General features: G+C 34.2%; 1 protein-coding gene across 17 annotated transcripts in view; it reads right to left on the bottom strand.

Annotated features, from left to right (window-relative positions):
• Nucleotides 1-20,848, bottom strand: part of DMD (dystrophin) — an 886,326-nt gene that overhangs the window by 29,456 nt on the left and 836,022 nt on the right. For 16 of the 17 annotated variants that reach the window (XM_088144790.1, XM_088144792.1, XM_088144787.1 and 13 more), the window contains 8 exons: nt 19,263-19,337; nt 16,960-17,161; nt 16,195-16,280; nt 14,166-14,323; nt 5,415-5,581; nt 3,628-3,739; nt 1,322-1,458; nt 649-687 (listed from right to left, as the gene is read on the bottom strand). In XM_088144790.1, the coding sequence (XP_088000916.1) occupies nt 649-687; nt 1,322-1,458; nt 3,628-3,739; nt 5,415-5,581; nt 14,166-14,323; nt 16,195-16,280; nt 16,960-17,161; nt 19,263-19,337 (976 nt within the window). The remainder of the gene's footprint in view (nt 1-648; nt 688-1,321; nt 1,459-3,627; nt 3,740-5,414; nt 5,582-14,165; nt 14,324-16,194; nt 16,281-16,959; nt 17,162-19,262; nt 19,338-20,848) is intronic. The other variant, XM_088144796.1, reaches the window with a different exon arrangement.

The following is a 20,848-nucleotide window of genomic DNA, read 5'->3' as shown; positions in this document are numbered from 1 at the left end:
ATACAGAAACAAACATGTGAACAAACGTTGTCCACTTCAAACTCATTTCGTGCATAAATAGGGTTGCACATCTGGTTCATCAGTCATAGTTAAGAGAAAAACCTACTTAATGTGTAGCCTAAATTCTATGTATTTCTATAGGCCTACTATGTGATATGCATATCTAATTATATACTCAATAAAGCCTTTGTGGTGTTTTTCAAAATGTATAATCACATCTCAGAGTTGCCAGTTTCACAACCAAAAGTGCTTAGTCCTACCCCAAAATTCAAGCATTTCACATTTCCAGATAAAGAAAGACGACTGTGGAACTCAAATCTTAGTGACTTATATACATTAAGCTCCAAAGTAAAAATAACATGTATGACATCAAAATCAGCATCTGAGAATATGAATATATATATTCATATATACATACATACTGCATACACAATTTTGTGAAATACATTAAAGCCTGTTATTTCTACTGACTTGAAATGGACTTGTCTTTTTCCCCATCAGAAACATTAATAAGAGGGAAACGGAAGATGGAAATGGACATATGGTAAAAAAAAAAGAAAAAAAGAAAAAATGAACAGAAACTAAAAACAAAATTGAGGGAATGCAACAGCAGCAGCAATAGCAGCACACTTTGGCAAAAGTACTCACGCAGAATCTACTGGCCAGAAGTTGATCAGAGTAACAGGACTGCAAGACAAAAAATGAGGAGGTGAAGAGAGAGGCAGAAAAAACTTAGCAGCAAAATAATTACAGAAAGTTAAAAAAACAAAACAAAAACAAAACCCAAAACCAAGAAAATCCAGTAGACTAACATGAATGTCCATGAAAGCAGCCAAAAAAATGAGAAAGGAAATATTAAAGAGAAAAATAGAAAGATAGCAAGCTGCAGTGCAATTCCCATTAAAACAAGTTTTAGTAACTAGCAGATTTTTTTTTAATTAATCTTTACAGGATTGTGGTGGGCAGGCTTGTGGGTTTAAATTTAAGTATTAAAATTTTCTCCATATCCAGAGGAAAAAAGTGCATTTTCATTTCCACGCACTCAACTATAAATTAGAGCTATTTGGAAGAATTTTCAAGCAATCGTTAAGACAATGTATATTTTTCTTTTGCTAACTATTTAAATTACTGTAGGGTTTGGAGGGGAGAAAAAGCAAAGAGAATAGCAACTGAGATGTCAGCTTGCGTTTTCCTTTCAACCAAAATAAAGAAATATGAAAGAAATGAAAAAGGTGTTATGTAGTCAGGAAATACAGGGAGCAGTGCCAGTTGGGAAGCTGAGAACCTATCAAATGAGATACGATTAATTTGCTTTACTCACGTTTCCATGTTGTCTCCCTCCAGCACTGTTTGTACAGGCAAATAACCCATTCTCGGATGTTTTGCAAAATATCTTTTTGTTCGGAATTTATTTTTTAATACCTTGGCAAAGTCACGGACATCTTCTCCTGAAGTAGTCTGAAAGCAATATTTCAGCAATAGAATTTTATTAGGGTTTTTTGGAAACATTTTTTAATCATTTGTTTCTTTTGCCACTTTTTAAACGAACCAGGCTCTAGCCAGTTTATAGAGTCACAAAATTCAACTCTACAGTCCATACTGGAAGTGTCTCACAATCTAGCGATTTACAGTTTATTACCAAATATATCTTTTATAATTTGCAAGACATGCTCCCAAACATGATGGATATGAAGAAACATTTAGTTGAACATTTAAGGTTTTCCTCTATGGTTTTAGTCATTTTTTCTTCTACAAAAGGCAGAAATCCATGATTGCAAGATTATAGTAATGGAAATGTTCAAAATTCAAGCATGTCAAATCTGTGATAATCTATAATTCTATATGTGGTAAATAGATTGGGAATAAACTGATAAGCAAGCAAGCAAACAAAATACCTGTAAGGCATAATACCCTTTATGTACAACAGAAGAGTGCTATGCCATGATAAGAGCAGACTTGAAGAACAAGTAGGAAGAAGAATATCTATTCGTATAGTGACAGGACTATAACAAACTTCTATTCTGCTTATTAGATTTATGTTATTTTTTTAACAGCAGGAAAGAATCCTTCCTTCCCTCCCTCTCTCACCCCATTCCGAATCAATCCACTACAGGATGAAGGCCTCTTAAATGAAGACTACGAGCCATAATCTACATTTTCAACTTCCCAATCTAGGCTGAAAGAAAATGACTGGCACAAAGTCACCCAGCTGACTTCTGTCCTGTCCCATGACTGACCTGCATCTTTCAATTAATACCTGGAAGAGAGGCTGCTTAGACAAGCTAGCTCTATTTACTCTTGCAGGCTGTGAGGTAACAAACTTACAGCTCTAACCCCAATAAAGTAATTATGTCCCTCTTTTGTCATAGCAGGTGCCCAGTGCCTGCTAGACATTTAATTCTCATGAATATCTAACCTTCCTTTCCTGATGCCTAAGCTGAGCAACTCTGGGATTGGAAGGGGAAAGAGAGGTGGTAGGACTATAAAACGTGCCCAACAAAAATAAAAAATCCAGACACCGTCCTCACCACTCTGGCACCAAGGCAGATGGAAGATGGGCCCCTGGTGCTGTAAGTAATTAATAGGGACAGTTTAAATAAACATGATACTGTTTGTTTTGATACTGGCGCCTATTTTTATGTCCTGCTTCAGTATCTGTCCTGCAAATTCTAAATTAGCCCACAATATAAGGATTTCAGAAAACATGTACCTAAGGAAGGTCTAGAATCTGGGTTTCCCCACTCTGAGACCAGCACCTTAATCAATATATCACACTGGTCTTATATTCACACACACACACATACTCACTCACACACAGACATGCAGAACAAATGCCATTTTATAAGTTATATTAATTTTTAATATAGTCTTTTCTTACTAGGAAAAGGCAAGTAGAAATAATATATAATTACAGAATGGAAGAAAGTAGAAATGGACGTTAAGATTATGGGAATGAACAATTTTCTCTTCCTGGCTGTAAGAATGAATAGTTGTTCAGACATGCCAATTTCACATCCTCTTTTGGATATGCACAACAGAACCATCATTATGCTAGCCTAACTGGAAAAGACAGCATAAAAGGTTACATTGCTTGTCCCACTCTGATTTTTATTTTTAGGCTGTATTTGGAAGATTATAGCTGATGTTAATAAGGTGAGGTATATCCTTTGTGGTGTGCCTGTATAAAGTGCAATGTTTAAAATGTCCTTTAACTTATTTTCATCTGAAGCATGAAAGTTATGATCCTAAGCCATTTTTAAAAATGCAGAATCCAGGCTGAATGTTGCCAATGTTTCAAACACTGAAATCATTCTAAACAATGATTTCTTTCCTAAACCTAGCATATCCAACCAATATCACAACCATTATATGATGGGTTAATTATGTCACAATTGCATGCAGTGTTAGATAGTAATTTGGCCATAATATGATGAGGGTTCTTTTATGATGCAAGCATATTTTGGAAATATTCAGGTCTTACTGAACAATACCTAAAATCAAATTTACTTAAACAAAGGTAAGTATTTTGCTTTATTCAGCAACCTATTTATTTATTTATCATATTTATACAGCCGCCCATCTCACACAAGGTGTCTCTATATTGTAGCCACTGTGATCATTACTTACTGGTGTACAATATTCCACCATTGGGTAGTGCATCTTATGACCTTTTGCAACTCGGCCAGAAAAGAAGCAGCTTTGGCAGATATCGTAGTTAAAGTGCTTTAAGCTTCTGTATCTGAAAGAGAAGAAAAAAATGCAATTTCCAAATTTATAAGTAAATTGTGTTTTAGGTATAAGTCTGAATAATATCATATTACAGCTTAATATGATACCATTTTTATTAGCAGTAGAAGATCAACTAAAGAGATCCATTTACAAAAGTCCAGAACATGGAAAAATAACTATGAAAGCTCTTAAACTGGTTTGGTTTTGTTGTCTTTTTTAATTAGGGATAGCCGATAAAGATATATTTCATTAAGCTGCTGAGCCAATGCAGCTGTTCTTGGATAGAGATACTTGTGCAGAGTCATATGCTGGTAACCTTTGGGATTATTCACTGTAATGAGCTATACGAGGACATACTTTTGAAGCCCACTCAGAAAGAATAGCTAATTCCCTAAAATACTGGCCGGACTTTAAATTACTACATTTCACTCAAAATAAAATTACCGGCTGTCAAATGCTTCTCAGAATATTAAAAATCTTTACTTTTATTGACTTACATAGCTTGTGGAGCGGGGAAATGGAAATCCACATTAACTACTCCCCCCTATCAACATAGTAATACACTAAAGAGAGAACATTTTTAAATATGGCTTCTTTAAAATCTCTTAAATATTCTCTCACTGCAATTTTGGAGCGTTTATGTTCTTGTCCTTTAGTACCCAGGCATTTTTTTTCTTATTATCCTACATATTTAAACAAGCTTAAACTGCTTTTTTCCATCCTATTGTTGTATTTTAGTATCCTATTGTAGTATTTTAATCATATTTTCAGTATTACCTAGCAATCAGGCAGTGTTTAGTGATAAATTCAGATAAAGTAGAATCTAAAATCCTTCAGAAGTAATGCCTGTCAGTCTAGTCTTTATTTTGACATAAAGAAATAATACCTTGACTCATTATAAGATAGTATCTTATGTTTTTAAACCTTACTGAGGGACAATATTTGGATTTTTAAACAAAATTAAAAATACAGCCTTATTTTTTCTCATTTAGTATCAAAGAAGTTGTGGGTGCCTGAAGGCAGTAATGGACTGGATATCAACTAATAACTCTACTTGAATCCAACACAGACAGACATACTGGTTGTCAATACCAGGATTTCACTATTACAGGGATGTGTTTAGATGTAGCCTGCTCACTTTGGAAAATCAATTTCACTGTTTTGGAGTTGTCCTGTAGTCAGATTTCTATCTGGATGGTCATAAACATCTTTGTCCAGCTAATGCATCAATTCTGCCTGTGCCTGAAAATGTCAGACCTGGCTATAGAATTAATAACTAACATTTTGATTACTTAAAATGATTAAGGGTCTACCTTTAAAAAGTCAGAAGCTGCAGCTCGTTCAAAATCAGCATCAAGAATTTTACTGGATGCACACCCATGAAATCAGGTTACATCCATTCTACAATCCATCAACTGGTAATAAATTGGGCATCATTCAAAATAACAGAGCCAGTTTCATTTGTACTGTAAGTAGCCAAAGGTAGCCTAATTATGTACATATGTGTATATGTCTTATGTGCCCAAACAGAGTTTTAAAATTAAGAAGGAAATTTTCATAAATTTGCTTGTTCAATTTCTGTTCAGTTCAATATGTCACTTATTTGGGGGAAAAGAAAAGACAAAATTGTGATGGTTATAGTTCCACTGGTAATCTAGAAAGTGTTAATGAATAAAGCATTGTACCTGAATCCAATAATTGGACACTCTTTACAGATGTTGCACTTAGCTTGATGTTTGGCAGTTTCAGCAGCTGCCACTCTATGTAAAACTGGAAGCCATACCATTGACTGTGGCTCAAGTCTCATCCAATCCAGAAAAAGAGCTGCTTCAATTTCAGGTTTGTTATTTGCCTATGAGAGAAAAGAGATGCACTGTCATTTAAAAAAAAAAACACTATAATTTTTTTTATAAATCATTTGACTATTATCTGGAGCTCTCATTGAGATGCATTTATGAATGTCATTTTCATACAATACTGGAACACCAAAATACATGACTTGAAACTTTGTTGTTGTTGCTTTAATTTAAAAAATGCACATTAACAAATGGAGACATTTTTAGGGTAAATTATCATGTCAAAGAAAGTAATACTTCATTCTTTTCATTTCCATGAGTGTTCCTCTTCAAATCACCCTTACTCAATTCAGCTTTCAGAACTATTTTTCCATCAAATCATCATGGAATTACTTTCCATATTAGAACCTGGATGAGGGCATTCTGTAAATATTCATGAAAATGACATTGCTGCTCCTTTTTCTTCCACTGTTCATTCATTGGGGCTTTTCTCCATGGTATCATACATCTACGTTTAGATCACATTACTGCTGAACTGACAGCTGCCTTGAAATTGATTCTTTCAGTCTCCCTTCTTAACATAGGAAAGCTTCCTCTGACATGGCTCATCTTTATCTTCCTTTCAACTATAGCAAAGATTCATATCCGAGATAAATGTCTTATTAAACAGTCTATCTTGCATATCAATTTAATCAGGTGAAGGGCTCAGGGGAATTCTAAATCCTTTTCTTTTTTTTAATTTATGAAATACCCATACTGCTTCTATCTTCCTTCCTATCGCCACCATGGATGGAAAATTGCTAGCAGAGAGGTGTGGAAAAATGGAACAAGAAAGAGGGATGGGAACATCTCTCCTTTCACTTCTGGTTGCCACGGAGAGCTACACGTCCCTTTTTTCCCTTTTTGCAGCAAGACAGCTTGTTACAATGAAGATTGGTGTGGGATGGAGGATCCTGACTGCTGAAATGCTCTCCGGATTAAGGAGAGGTCTCTGAGGTAGCCCACATGACTCCACACAGCTGCTCCTTGTGAGTAAACCACAGGAACAGTTGTTTTGCGGTCTGCCTATGGATTGAGTGGCTGGGAGCGAGGGGAGGACCATCTCTGCTCATGGCCTTTTTAATGTACATTAAGCTTCTTAATCACCTTGGATTTGTTTTTGTTTTTCTTTCCTGTTGCTTTAAAAGGATTAAAACCCTTCAGAATGGCAAGTTATATTGCATTTGCTAGGTGAGTCACCTTCTCCATAGAGAAAGAACTTTTAAATACCATTTTTATAAACTTTTGAAAAATATTACTTTTTGGGTTAAACAGCAAAAGGGTACTCAGAATATGAACTTTAGAAAGTTTAACAATGGATTGAGGGCTCAAATGGACTTGAAATTATAATTTTAAACACCCACAAAGAGCTTTGAATTAACTAGAAGAAATTTTCCCGTGGGAAAAATGGTGATTGAGTTTATTCATGATATGGGGATTTTGAAGGGTGGACACTAGAGGGAGCTAGAGGATAAAGAAAACAGAGCAGAAATCTATAATACAAACTTGGGGATATTTGGCTGCCAAGCTTCTTGACAAAATAGATGAATTTTTTTTACAAGATTGACAGAGCATGTTGTAATGAAATTAAAAAACAAGTTGCAACGGATGATTTTGAAATGACTTTGAAGGGAGACTTAAATGTAACAAGTAATGAGGAAGATATGGAGAAAGATATGGGCACACAAATGGAACCAATGGATGACTTATTCCCGAAAGGAGATATACAAATATTGAACCAAGAAATTGATTTGGGTAGTTTTATTTTTTTAAAACTGGACATACAAAAGAGCTCTGTTAAGGTTCTGAAGGACTTCATTAGAAGTGACAAACAAAAGGACAAACTTTCTGGATATACAAAAGAAATCTGCTAAAACTCTGAAAGATTTTTGGCTTGAAACGCAGATGAACAGAAAACTAGCTCTGAAATTCTTTCTGAAGGGGTTAAAATATATTTTAAAAACTCAGGGAAGGAATACAAGGTTGGTGTATTTGACCAGGGCTAAAGGACAAAAAAAAAGTTACACCTGGTTGCCCTTAGTGAACTTTTGCTGATAAAGAACGACTGATGCTTTTGGATTTTTTTTTTTTAATTCAATAAATGAGGTATGGGAGAAAGAGAGATTATGTTGTATTTAGAGATAATGATAAGCTATTAAGATTGTCTTTAGTTGCTGGGATGAAGGGAGAAGTTACTTATTCCTTATTTCTTTCTCTATTTTTTTTTCTTTTACACACTTTCTTTTCTCCTGTATTTTTCTGTTTGTATTTTTTGTAGCCTGTATTGGCTTTTATTCTTTTCATTTACAATTCTTAATAAAATGATTTGGAGGGGGAAGGAATATCTCTCACATTTATGCCCTGTTGAGCTGTTTGCATCAGGGAACTTAATGGATTGAAGTACTCTAAGATGTTCCCTACACTTAGGATCGTTCTCCCTATTTCTATAGCATTTCACTCTCTAAAAATAATTACAGTACAGTGTCTTAATTTTTTTAAGCCCCCCCCCCCCCAGATTTTTGCAAGAGCCTTGGGTGGGGTGGGAATCCTGTCTTTTTAATGAAGGGATTTTAGGTTTTCTAGGCTTTGCTTGTGTGGACTAGGAGCTGTCCAATGTGACAGATCAGTAAAACCTATGTTTCACTGCTGTGATACTAGTATTTATAGCTCTAGTCATGTAAGCATATTTTAGTTTAGGTAACTACCTCTCAGGAGACTGACAACTTTCCAGGTCTACCAAAATACAAATTTTGTATTGCAATACTGCAGTAAACATTGTGGCAGAGTAAGTAATAGGTAAAAACATTAACTTGTCCATCTGTAGTTCTTTTTAATTTATAAGACAATCTGCTGGGTGAATAAAATAGCTATTCTACTATTCAAATTTCAGTGGATTCTTTTTTGAATCATAAGGTTTCAAAAGGCCATTTAGTTGCAAAGGGCTCAGTGCAGGAATCCCAATTAAAACATCTTAAACAGATGGCTATCTAGCCTTCAATTAAACAGATCCAACAAAGGGCAGCCTACCACTTCTCTGGAGAATTTCAATACCACTGATTGCTAATACTCTGGGCAGTTATGAATTTAACCACTCTATGTTAATGATGTGCAATCTCTGCTTCATAAAAATAATGAAGTACATTATATGAAGATTTAAAGCCACATTAAGAAAAGCTTTTCAAGATCAGACAATACAGAACAAATAGTTGCTGAGTGGTCTCTAAGATCCTATTATAATCTTTTAAAAATCTCTAAATCCACCCAAGCAGTAGCTCAGGGTTTTATATATCAAAAGGGAACTAAAGGTATTCCCACCACCACAATGACATATACCTCTGTAACTGTGATAGAGAAAATTTGATTATTCCCTTACAAAGTTATATAATAATCCAAGATTTTTTTCCTCACCTTCTAAGAAAAATCATAAACATTAAGACTTATTTAAGAGTTTGTTCATCACTGATTTTAAGAAAATTGTACCAATTCAGTACATCACTGATCAAATATACTCCAAAATAGGTCATTTCAGCACATACAATATAAGATTGTGTTTCTATTTTCATTTGCCTGCAGACATATTGCTTAAGCTGTCTAATAATGGAAATATTTCATATAATCAAAATGGGTTGAATATATATATATATATATGTGTGTGTGTGTGTGTGTGTGTGTGTGTTCTTTTTTAAATCTCTTGTTCTATCAACAAGTTTGACCACCTTGTACTGACAAGTCCATAGTATGGTATAATGAAAAATCAGGAAGTTCCAGTAGCATTTGCCCCTTCTGACAATTGTGTTAGCGATGTGCCAAATTTCCTGGTAAAAAGTTTTCTCATTTAATTCTTATCTAGAGGAGTTTTCAAAAAAACAGTTACATTCCTTTCCGCTCCCTTAAAAAATCCAGTGACTTCTGATAACCCCCTTAAAGAAAAGATAACCCTATATATTGATATTCTATTGGTATCTACAAGCAAGACTGAGTTTGCAAGAAGAGCAAGGATAAACATTTACAGAGTAGCATATACCATGTACATTTTTTCTATTTGCTTACCCACTCCTTAATTTAGGGAGCATTACAAAACAGCATACACAATCAAAACAGTAAACAGCTATGATTTAAGATATTTTTCTACACTGCTTTCCAGTCAACTGTAAACTTGAAATCACTTTACAAGCTTTCAAACATGAGATGGCATATATTCTGAACAAGGGAAAACAATATTAGAAACAGAAAATGAAGCCAATAGATTTAAAATCCAAATGAAACAAAAACATTTTAAGAACCTGCTAAAATTAGAGAAGGAAAAGGCACTTAGAAAAAAAAAAATTCACAGGTCCTACCAAAAAGCACCTGTATTCTCACTGACCTGATCTTTCTTGCTGGAGGATATAGAGACTGGGCTTACACAATTCCTGATAGGGTTAGTTTAGCTGGTTTCATTGTGATGCATGAACCAAGCCACTGTGTAAAAGAGAGTTACTGAAAGCTTTTGCTTGGGGTTTCTTTGTAGATTCTGTTGCATACCAACCGCAGGTTTACATGGGGCTGTTTCTCACTATCTCATCCTGGTATTTTCTCTGTAAATGAGACTTGTGTTTATGTGGCTGTGATAATCAGCACCTCAGAATACAGCTAGTAAAGTTGAAAATTCAACAAAATATTTTTCAGCTTGTTAAAAAGAGTTGACAAGAACTCTTATGGCCTATTTTGGACATCCAAATGTAGTAGTCTCTTCACAGCTATGAACGGCATAGTACTGAAGCTGGAAGGCAATGAAGAATAACTTTTTGCAAGCCACCACTAATACGGTTATAAAGCAACCTCTTATCTGCGTTTGATAATATTTAGCCGAACTAGAAACTATACTTTAGAAACTAGTGAAATTATATTGATAGATATGGAAATTCATTGTTTAAACTGTTAAATTAATGTACATTTTAAGTGTATAATATTAGCTAAAATATACTTCTTTAAAGTATTAATTAAAACTCAGCTTTATCACTAGATATTTTAACCAGCCATGCAGAGAATTAAAAGTGGATTGTTCAGCATAAAAATCAGGTTTTTTTTTTTAATCCTTAATGGCTTGATCTCCCTTGAAAGACCAATTTCTGTCATTGTCATTTTTTCTAAGACTGGATTTAAAACCAAATGAACAGACTCTCAAATGCAGCATTCCATTAATATCCTAAACATATAATAAGCTATTCTCAATAACTATATCCCAACTATGGAACACATTTCAAATAAAGAGCTACCAAAATGTCTATTTCACTTTTGAAGAACTTGAATAATTTTAGAGTGTGTGTATTTGACAGGGTGCAGTAGACATGAAGTCCAATGCCAATTTCTATAACAATGTATGCACATATTAAGTTTGTCAGTTTTTGGTTTTTTTTCAATTTCAATTTCTCAGCTTTGGGGTCAATAGCAGGAGTACTGTATATAAATAACCTACGTTTATACTACATACAAGTCCTTTGCTTTTCTTTTTCAATATTTCTAACACCCAGAGAGTATGGAGGGGAGAGACTTATCTTCAATCTTGGAAACAGAAAAGCAACTTCAGCACTGAAAGTCTGTTCTAAAAGTACCTAATTCCTTTGGATAAAGAATGTACTTGTATGAAAGGAGATTACTTTGCTGCCACTGAAGGGAATATCACAAATACCAATGTGGTGAACACATACTTATTGACAGAACAAGGCTTCTGTTCTCAGAATTCTCAACAATATATACTACAAAGAAATATTAGGGACATTTTTTATTTCATATTTTTCTGTTAGTACAGTAAAAATAACATGTATGGGTTAGCCAAGATGGTTGAAGAATTTCATTCTTCAAATAGCTATTTCAGAAGAAGGAATAGAAAAGACTTAATGACCAGGAATAGCGAACTTTCAATCTAAACATACAGAGCACAGCTATTTTAGATTGTGCAGATATATAATCAGTAGATTTTACGTCAAGATAATACCTGAACAAATATTATTAAACATGGCAGAAAAAGACATCATAAAAATAAAAGCAACAAATAACTGACAAAGTGACATAATTTGAAGGAAATAAATAATCTAGGAATAATTTTCCTACAGTTAAACCTAGATGGTTTTGAGGGCTTGTAAAAAATGGAATATCAAAGATATGCAGGTTTCTCCAGCCTTAGAAGGGATTCAGACCAAGCTATTTTAAACAAGGCCTGGAGATACAGCTAATGCTCAGGGAAGTGGTAGCCAGTGCAACTATTTAAAAACAAATTCAGTTATCTCTCTCTCTCCTAATCTACCAAGGGACATTTTGAACTATATTCTCAAATAGCTTATGCAAATCAAATTATTTTAGGATAGGAATAAGATTGTTCATTTCTAAGAAAAGGTGGGATTGGGATGATTTAAAATAAATAGATGGCATTCATACTGATAACCAGTGAATCTTTATCATGGAGAACCCAGATCAAAAGCAACTCATGAGCATGCTTTCAGGGGAACCAAATGCCTCAAACATAAAAGAGGACACTTCCCATAGGCATTATGTCTTATTATCTATATTGTCAGTTTTAATGTACTGCCCCTCATTCCTTTCATTGATACCTCTACATACTATTAAGAGCCCACAGATCTTCCATAAACTGATTCCCCACAGAAGCTTAACTCTGAGTTTAGCAAAAGCAGGCTTCGGAAACCATTGCTTTATAATTCCTAAATACCAAGTATGTATTTCTTAGACTTCATTGGGTTCTAAATTACCTTGAGAAAAACTAAGCTGAATCAGTAAAATACAATGCTCCTTTTTTGCCACTCATCCTTTTCCCAACAGACATACAAAGTAAATAAAGTATCAAACGTGAGTGAGACATCAAAAGGAGGAAAGAGGTATATTTTGTGTCAACTACTAGCCAGCCTTTGTTCTTAAACCATCCTGGAAGCACAATTGAAATAATAAAAGAAACCTGTCTCAGATGGTTATCTGAAGCTGCTCTACAGCCACTTAGATGACTTCCACAACAATTATGTAGGCAAGGCTCATATCCAAGGATCTGCATTTAACTCTAAATCTGGGTATATACTTATTTAATATTATCATAAATACTTGAGCAAAGCATCTTTTGAAATAGCACACATTATGGGAAAAACAAAATAAAACTGATAAGTAAATGTGAAATAAGATATAGCATCACACAAAAACTTGACACTTAGAGAGCTAATTCACTATCAGTTTTATTTTAACCTGAGTAAAACAAAAGAGAAACTGAATGTACAAAATTCAAAGTTGTTAATGACTACCATAAATGTTACTTCCTTTTGCATGCTGCAGAATGGGTTAATTTAAACAGCATTTAATGTGACCTCAAATGGCAAGAAAACTGATTAATAAAGTTTTGCGAAGTCTTCCAGATGCCTATTGTCATGTGGATGATCTCAATAGAAGGCTATTCATGATCTTTATGGCTTTTTAAACGCACACTGGTTCATTCAAGCAAGGCTTTTATCATGCACAGCATGTTGAAACAGGAATTTAGAAGAGAAAGAGATAGCTATTGTTCTACACTGTGCTTTGCACTTACAAAACTCTATTGTCTCCTTTGAAATTAACAGAATTTAAGGCTATCTAATAATAAAATCAAGTCCTTCAATTCTTGAAAATGCTAATTCTGGCCCTTCAGTTTTTAAGCTATTTTATTCCCAATCAGACATTTACTACCATACTCTAAGTGAAGTATGCAAAAATAAATGTTGACATTCACCATTTGTTCTACTAGCTAAGAAAACACAAACTTGTGCTTGGTTCACTCATAACACTCTATTATAAAATGTGTTTTCACTGTTTTTGTGACATAAACAAATCCATCCACTTTGGGTTATTAATAATGGTTTCTTTCTGTTCAGGTAAACAAATCCTATCAGAGGGTAGCATTATGGAGAGACAATGTAAGAGACAATGTATGTGAGGTGGAAAACCAGAACTTAAATTGACTCCTTTAGATCAAATAAAAGAGTATAATCCAAATATTAAGAATTGAAGAGATCAAACATACACTTTGGGTGTTTTCAAAGGATGGCTAGAGGCCAAGTTTCCTTCATTTATGGTAGTTACGTAGAAGAAAGATCCTTAGGTGAAATCCCCTTCTTTAAAGCTGCAATTCTCCCTCCTCTCTCTCTTTCTTTTTTTACTTGACCACAGTATGCAATGATCCCCTTCAGGGTAAATGCAAGATCCTTGCTGCCTTAGACAAGTCAAGCTTTACAAGGTTTGGGATGTGCTATTTTCATAAACAAAAGCTGCTAACTATATACATAAGTTTTGTGGTTCTTAAATCTGCTTTTAATATGATTTGGTGATGGTAAATATCTATCACCTTGTATATATGACAAGAAAATGGGGTGGATCTAGTTTCCAGCATTACTTTCAGAGTGGTCTGATTCATTTTTGAGTCAATTCAGTAGGGTATCTGTAGTGAATCAAGCAAAGAGTTAAAGGAAATGCAGTCATATTTTCTCATCCTTCTATCAAAATATAATAATCATCTATTCACCATAGTTGTTTCTCTTGAAATCTACATATCTTTAAAATGTTTTTTTTTTAAGCAAAAGATATACTTACAAACTGAAAACAGCTCCTAACACTGGGTTCAATGTTACTGCCACCAAAAGACGCAACTTCCCCCAGCTGCCTTGGAATCTGGATAGAGTCATGCAGGAGGAGACCTAGACGACGCTGGTCACAGAATCCAGTGGGACTTGCTACTTGCTTGAACAGATCTGAAAACAGGGAAATGAAAAAGATCATGCAATCAAACTGGAGTAAATTACACTTGATGTTACTGAATTATAGCAATAATCTAGACAAGCACAAGACCTGGGACTTTATGTTATATTCTGGCTGTTTTTGTTCATCTTGGCATAAGAATACTCAGTAAGCTTTGTCAACTGGTAAATACAATGTTTCCAGGAAAAAGAAATGTGCCCTATTACAAAGATGTAGCAGCCACAGGGGCTGTTAGAAACTGTATCATAAGTAAAATTCAACTGGCTATGAATATGAATATGAAATGTATTTTGAAGTGAAGATATATTACAGTTGTAATAGAAGGAAAATCAGGTTGTAAAGTACTGAAATATTTGAGACTAACGCAGTTACCTAAACATGACCTGAATAATCTCTCTTATTTTTCAAAGTGTTAGAAACCTTTCAGTGCAATGAAAAAATAATGTGGTTTTACTTTTACAGCTTCTTCAATATTTCATTCTGCAGTAGGAAAGTTCTCATGTTGTACACAAGCTGCTCCTAGAACAGCTTTAGACCTAACTTTATTTTGCTTCTCCAGTTAGTTAAATAAAGGAATCCAATTCCTAACCAAATTAATTTTAGTATTCAATCCATAGGTGCTTGCAGACTCTTTCACAGCCCTAGAAAGTTTCTATGCAACAGAACTAGTATCAGGCTATACAATTAATTTGGATTTACTATAATTTGCTTATCATTCAGGAATCATTACTACATGACTACTATAAGGGGATACATAGGAAAAAATAATTAGAAGGTATACATATCCAGTGAAGTTTTGTTGGTCTTCAAGAATAATTTGTTTGTTGCCAGAGACTGGCTTGCAAATGAAAATAATAATGGTGACAAGCCAGTTTCTTGTAAATGCCTGGTAGTGCCTATGTGACTTCCACGAAGACGGAAGAAACATAAATTCTGCCTGCAGTCCTGGCAGTAACAAAGTACAGTCCTTAGGATATAAGGTCAGAAGTGGATACCTGTAGCTAAAGGACAAGGTGTCTTGCAGAGTTTTAAAAAGAGTTGAAAGAAGAATAAAGAAAAATAAGAAAAAAAACCAGACTGAAAAATAACAATTGTAAATAAAGCAGGCTGACAATTATGCTAATGAAAATAGTAAAAAAACAAATAAACTGATGGGTTCAGCAGGAGCTACTCGTAGTCACATGGGATGTACAGGGATAGAGCTCCCACCAACAATTCTGTAAGCTTTGGAGGTTTACAAATGGGACTGCATAGATGCATAACCCACCTGTGTGAATTATAGAAACCATTCATTCATTCATTCATTCATTCATTCATTCATTCATTCATTCAATCAATCAATCAATCAATTTAATGACTCTGGATGGCTTACATTAAAAAAGTAAGACCAGTTAAAAGAAGAAACAGATCATAATAGAAAGAGATGACAAAGAACGAAGTCTAAAGGCTCAAGCTACTTCTCTCTTGAGCCCTGTAGTGGAGAGAAGTACTTAACAGCAAATCACTTTAGAAATAGACTCTGAAAAGTTTCTTATGGCATGACATATCTGGGATGAATTTCAAAAAATGGGGGATCACAATCAACAAATTTAAGCCACCAAGTGCATGTGAATTTTTCTTTGGATCCTGGCCCATTCTTACCACATATCATTCAGCAACATTCCACAACTTGACACTACAAGGACCATAATGTCCAGAGGGGCTAGACAGGACCAGGTTGAGTAACATTTGCAGCGCAAACTGCATAATATATTAAAAGTTTTAACTTCTAAGTTTTGTTTAAAAAATTAGAAAAGACAATTTGACATACCCATTTTCTATCTTCATAGCAAATGGCAGAAAATACAAAATACAAATTACTTACATCTGTATTTATCTTCCAGATGTGCTTTACACAGTGAAATTACGCCAGTTTTAAAAGACAGGACCCGGATCCTTCCAGTTCGACCCCTATTGATATTAAATTGAAGAAAGGGGTAAATAAGCAATAATGTAGATGCAAATAATAATACTTTCATCTAAGCTTATTAAAATGTTAGAAATCTCCCAAAATAGAAGGCAAGTAATTTCTAACACTAGCATGAAACAAAATCAAAAAGATCAAAGGAGTAGTTTATAACTGTACAATAATGTAGGGTAATTATATCAGCACAGTTTTAGAATCATTTGTATGCTGAATCTTTTTGTAATATTTTCAGAATTATGTTTTCCTTTGTAAGTCATAAATCTACTCCATTTTCAACTCTGAACAATAGTTCTGCATACTGTATAGAATTAGACTGGTATGTATACCAGTTTATGAGAAGTAGCTTACTATGAAATGTAATTATGTAAACATAACATTTTTACAATTAAAATTGTAAAAAATTAACAAGCAACATTTTATTTAAAAACAGTATTTTCCAGTTTATCATGTTTTAATTCTAAGGTCATATAGAACTTCAAAATTAAATGTTGCAATTCATTTACTTAGTAGTTTTTAAGCTAGAGGTAAGTAGCTTTCAGCATCTCTTTGTGAATTTCAAAATAATCCCAGATTTTCTCCCATAAAAGTTGTTCAATTTTTTTTTTAATAGGAAGAACAATAGTTGATTACAATCAACTGCTACAGAAATCTACGGAGACCTACGTGTCATAAACATTCAAAAGCCAGTTGAGGCACATGTCTACACAGAGAGGGACGTTGACTAGGTTATTGTGCTCTTGTTCCAATTTATCATAAATGGTAGTTAAGCAGTTGATGATCTGAAGTATATCAATTGGTTGGTCATTCTGTTTGAGGTTGTGCTGGTCCAAGGCATCACATGCAGCAGACAGATTTAGAAGATCCACTGTAATGACCAAAAAAAAAAAAAAAATCGTAAGAAACAGCTCTGACAAAATAAGCACATAATCATTTAATCATATCTGCTGAACTCAGCAATAGCTGAAATACAAATATATTGAATTGAAGATACAGATTTTAAATTCATCTTTAGTGTTTTCCACCTATTAATGTATTTTTTCTATGCAAATGAGCTCAGATTTTGTAGCATACATACAGTTACTAGTTTAAAAGCTGTTTCTTATTCAGCAAAGATCTATTTATCAGCCACATTTCCTGGGATCATGAAAAGACACCACCTCTAACACAGAATTTATTAGTCAATTGGAAATACAGTAAATTACTTAAACAAGGAGTTTAAGGCTAAGTGTTCACAGCTCCTCTGAGAGGCTGAATCAATGATAATTAAGTGAATCTTTCAAGGATTGAGTAGCAGAATAACTGTGTAAGTGCGTTTAGCTAAAGAGAGATCACTGTCTTCTGTAAATGTTTTCCACTCAAAGAAGTAAAAGTTCCTCTAAGCGTTTTCTTCCAGTTTTACTTGAATATTGTATGGGACACCATTAATAAGCAGCAGCAGTGTGAAAATATGTTTTGATTTAGTAAACTGTTGAATAAATGGTAAAGCCACTGTATTTTTAAATTTGTATTTTGTACTTCCCATACACTGTATAAAAGTTCCTTTTTCTTAATAATTTGCTTAATAAAACATTTATTTTATTATTTAGCTTAACCAGCCACTTTTTTAAATATACAGAAAACACTAATGTGTACTATTTACATAGGCAGTGTGTAATAGCACTAAACTGAGAGGATTCAACTTAAGGTGTTTTTAAATCGTCCTTTACTAATGCCTCATGGACAGTGATATGTGGGATAAACTCAAAGGTTCTTCCCTTAACTTGCACCAAACTCTCTTCAGCTGCAGACATGAAAACAAAGTGGAAAAAGGTTAATTTAACTGATTTATTTGCACATACAGACCAATTCAAACTAATACTGGGGCCCTAGTGACAATGAATGCTATCAAAATAATTCCTTTATATGCATGGAACCAATGGACAATTTAAATTTATAATTTTTCAAAATTAAATGTAACATCTTGCTTTTTTTCTCTTTTTCACTTTGTATTTCAATATTTGATGTTTTCTATGTTCTTTGTTTTCAATATTTTAACAATAGACAAAAAGGAAAAAAGGAAAAAAAAGGAAAGCATGTACAATTGTAATTTCTATCACCATACTTTCACATGACTGATGATCAGATGCACAACACTTCAGAAAGTTCCAGTGTCATATATGGTTTATTGCATCTACACTACACTTGATCTTAGCCAAAAGGCCAAGAAGCAATGGTTTATTGCATCCATGAAAAAAAAAAATCCTTCAGCCTAGGAGTAGGCAATCTGTCTACTGTGAAGGCCCACAATCCTTGCAAAGTAATAGTGAGGCTACACTCCAAATAGTGGATGGGGCCAGATATAGGTGGGCTACTCCATTCATCTACAGGGATTTTTGGAGAATGTATGGTGGCAAAACTTTTGTATATTCCACTGATGATGCCAACAGAATGTTCTATTCATTGATTGGGATCGAAAAGGGAAATAAGATGGAGGATAGACAGAAATCCCAAACTTGGACCAAGCAGCTGCTACTTTTTTATAAATTAACCATAACTGACATCTTATATCAAATTAAAATATTTTCAACCAATATTAATGGCTGAAGAGCCCATTTAAAAACAAGCAAACTTTTTTGAAGCTAAAAAAGGAAAATGGCCAGATTATATATTTTCAGGAGAAACATATTAAAAAAAGATAATGTAAGCCTGTTGAATACAAATATCTCGATAAAAAATCTGCAGTCTTGGGCAGATGGGAAAGAAATGGAATAGTTATATATGTGAAAAATTTGGCATGGAATTTGGAAAAGCAAATCCACACTGAAGAAGGGAAATTTGTAATCTTACATTTTGAGGCTGAATTTGGGAAAACAAATGCTTCCATTTATGCCCCAGAAGATAACAAAATAAAGTTCTATGGAAGATATTTTCAATCACTTCTTAAAATGCAATTAAGAACTATTCTTGAAAATATTCAGAATACTCACAACAGAGAGCTTTCTGTAGCCTTCGGAGCTTCATGGCAGTTCTATATGCTGAGAATCTAACGTTGTTCAAATCAGCTATGAGATGATAAAAGAAAAAAAGGACATTATTTTATCACTAGGCAAGTTTATTCAGTGAACATAAAATAACTCCTAAAATATCTTTAAATATAAACTAAATGACCTCTCACTATATATATAAAATAAAGAAAACCAGCAGTTTTAAAAAATAGTGCCACTATGCTCTGAACAAACCACACAGTTCAGCCCAAGCAAAGTACTATCATAGTTATAATTCTATTCATGCTTACTGGGAATAAGTTCTATTACATTCAGTAGGGATTACTTCTAAGCAGACAGAATTTGTTTATTAAGTTTAATTGATTTTAAGGGCAGTATCTCCATAAAAAGAGAGTCACTTTGGTGCTGTGGCTAAAGGCACCAGGCTAGAAACCATGAAACCCTGAGTTCTAGTCCCACCTTAGGCACAAAGCCAGCTGGGTGATCTTGGGCAGTCCCTCTCTCTCAGCCCTAGGAAGCAGGCAAGGGCAAATCACTTCCAAAAAACCTCGCCAAAGAAACTGCAGGGACTTGTCCAGGCAGTTGCCAGGAGTTATCACTGACTTGAAGTCACACACACCTTCATAAAATTAACCTACTGAAGTTGCTGGGCTCAAAAGAATTATGCACTATGACCCAATATCAAACAATGCCATCTATCAGGACCCCGGAAGTGTGCCTTCCTTGTAGCAATGCCAGCCCTCTGGAATGAGCTTCCCCCAAGATCTGGATGGCCAGTGAAATTCCCTTTTGATTGTGTCCAGTTTTTAATAATAATAATCTATGCAACACTGAAAAGCTGCCTATTATAGTTGCTAAAGGAGGATATACTATATAGGGGCAATCTCGAAGAACAATGAGCTGTTCCTGTAAGAACCAGTCTTCCTAACATAACATGCAGTTTTACAAAATGCTACCTTCTCCTAATTCCTTCCTATTTCTTGGTAGCATCAAATTCCTTCCAAAATTGTCGTGTTAGTGTATAACAGTTTGAAACTCTTGTTTCAAATGTCTGTTTGAAGTTACAATTAACAGAACAGAATGGGTTTTCACACAAGTCAAAGAATAAAATACCATGCCTTTCACCATTTAAAAAAAAAAAAAAAGCTCCAAAACACATTAAACCATCCCTTTATGCTTGTGCAGGGGACTAAATACAGGATGATGGCCACTGTAGTCTCCACGCACAACACAATGCACTTTTGATAATAGTCTTTAATGGGGGAAGGGATGACTGGGCTAAACATATTTATAAATCTAGAGGTATCTGTAAGTCTGGTACATGTGCTACCAGCATGATAGCTATTGGCCTTTTTACACAAATAGAACTGCTTTTCACTTACATTATGTAATAGCTTACATTATTCATAAAAGAGTTTTGCAAATAACTTCTAGTAATACAATAGTTTGCTTGACACTTTTTTCTCCCTGAACCTTTTTTTTTTTTATTATTCTATTTCTACTCTCTTTTCCATTCTATTTCTTACTTCTGGTGTAATGCAAAAAAAAAAAAAAACCCCAAAGAAACA

The sequence above is a fragment of the Python bivittatus genome, unplaced genomic scaffold, assembly GCF_059951505.1.
Source record: "Python bivittatus isolate LINGU-HERP-01145 unplaced genomic scaffold, Pbiv_v1 ctg000350_np1212, whole genome shotgun sequence".
NCBI lineage: Eukaryota > Metazoa > Chordata > Lepidosauria > Squamata > Pythonidae > Python > Python bivittatus.
Note: the sequence above shows the minus strand (reverse complement) of the source record. Positions and strands in the feature narration are given on the sequence as shown.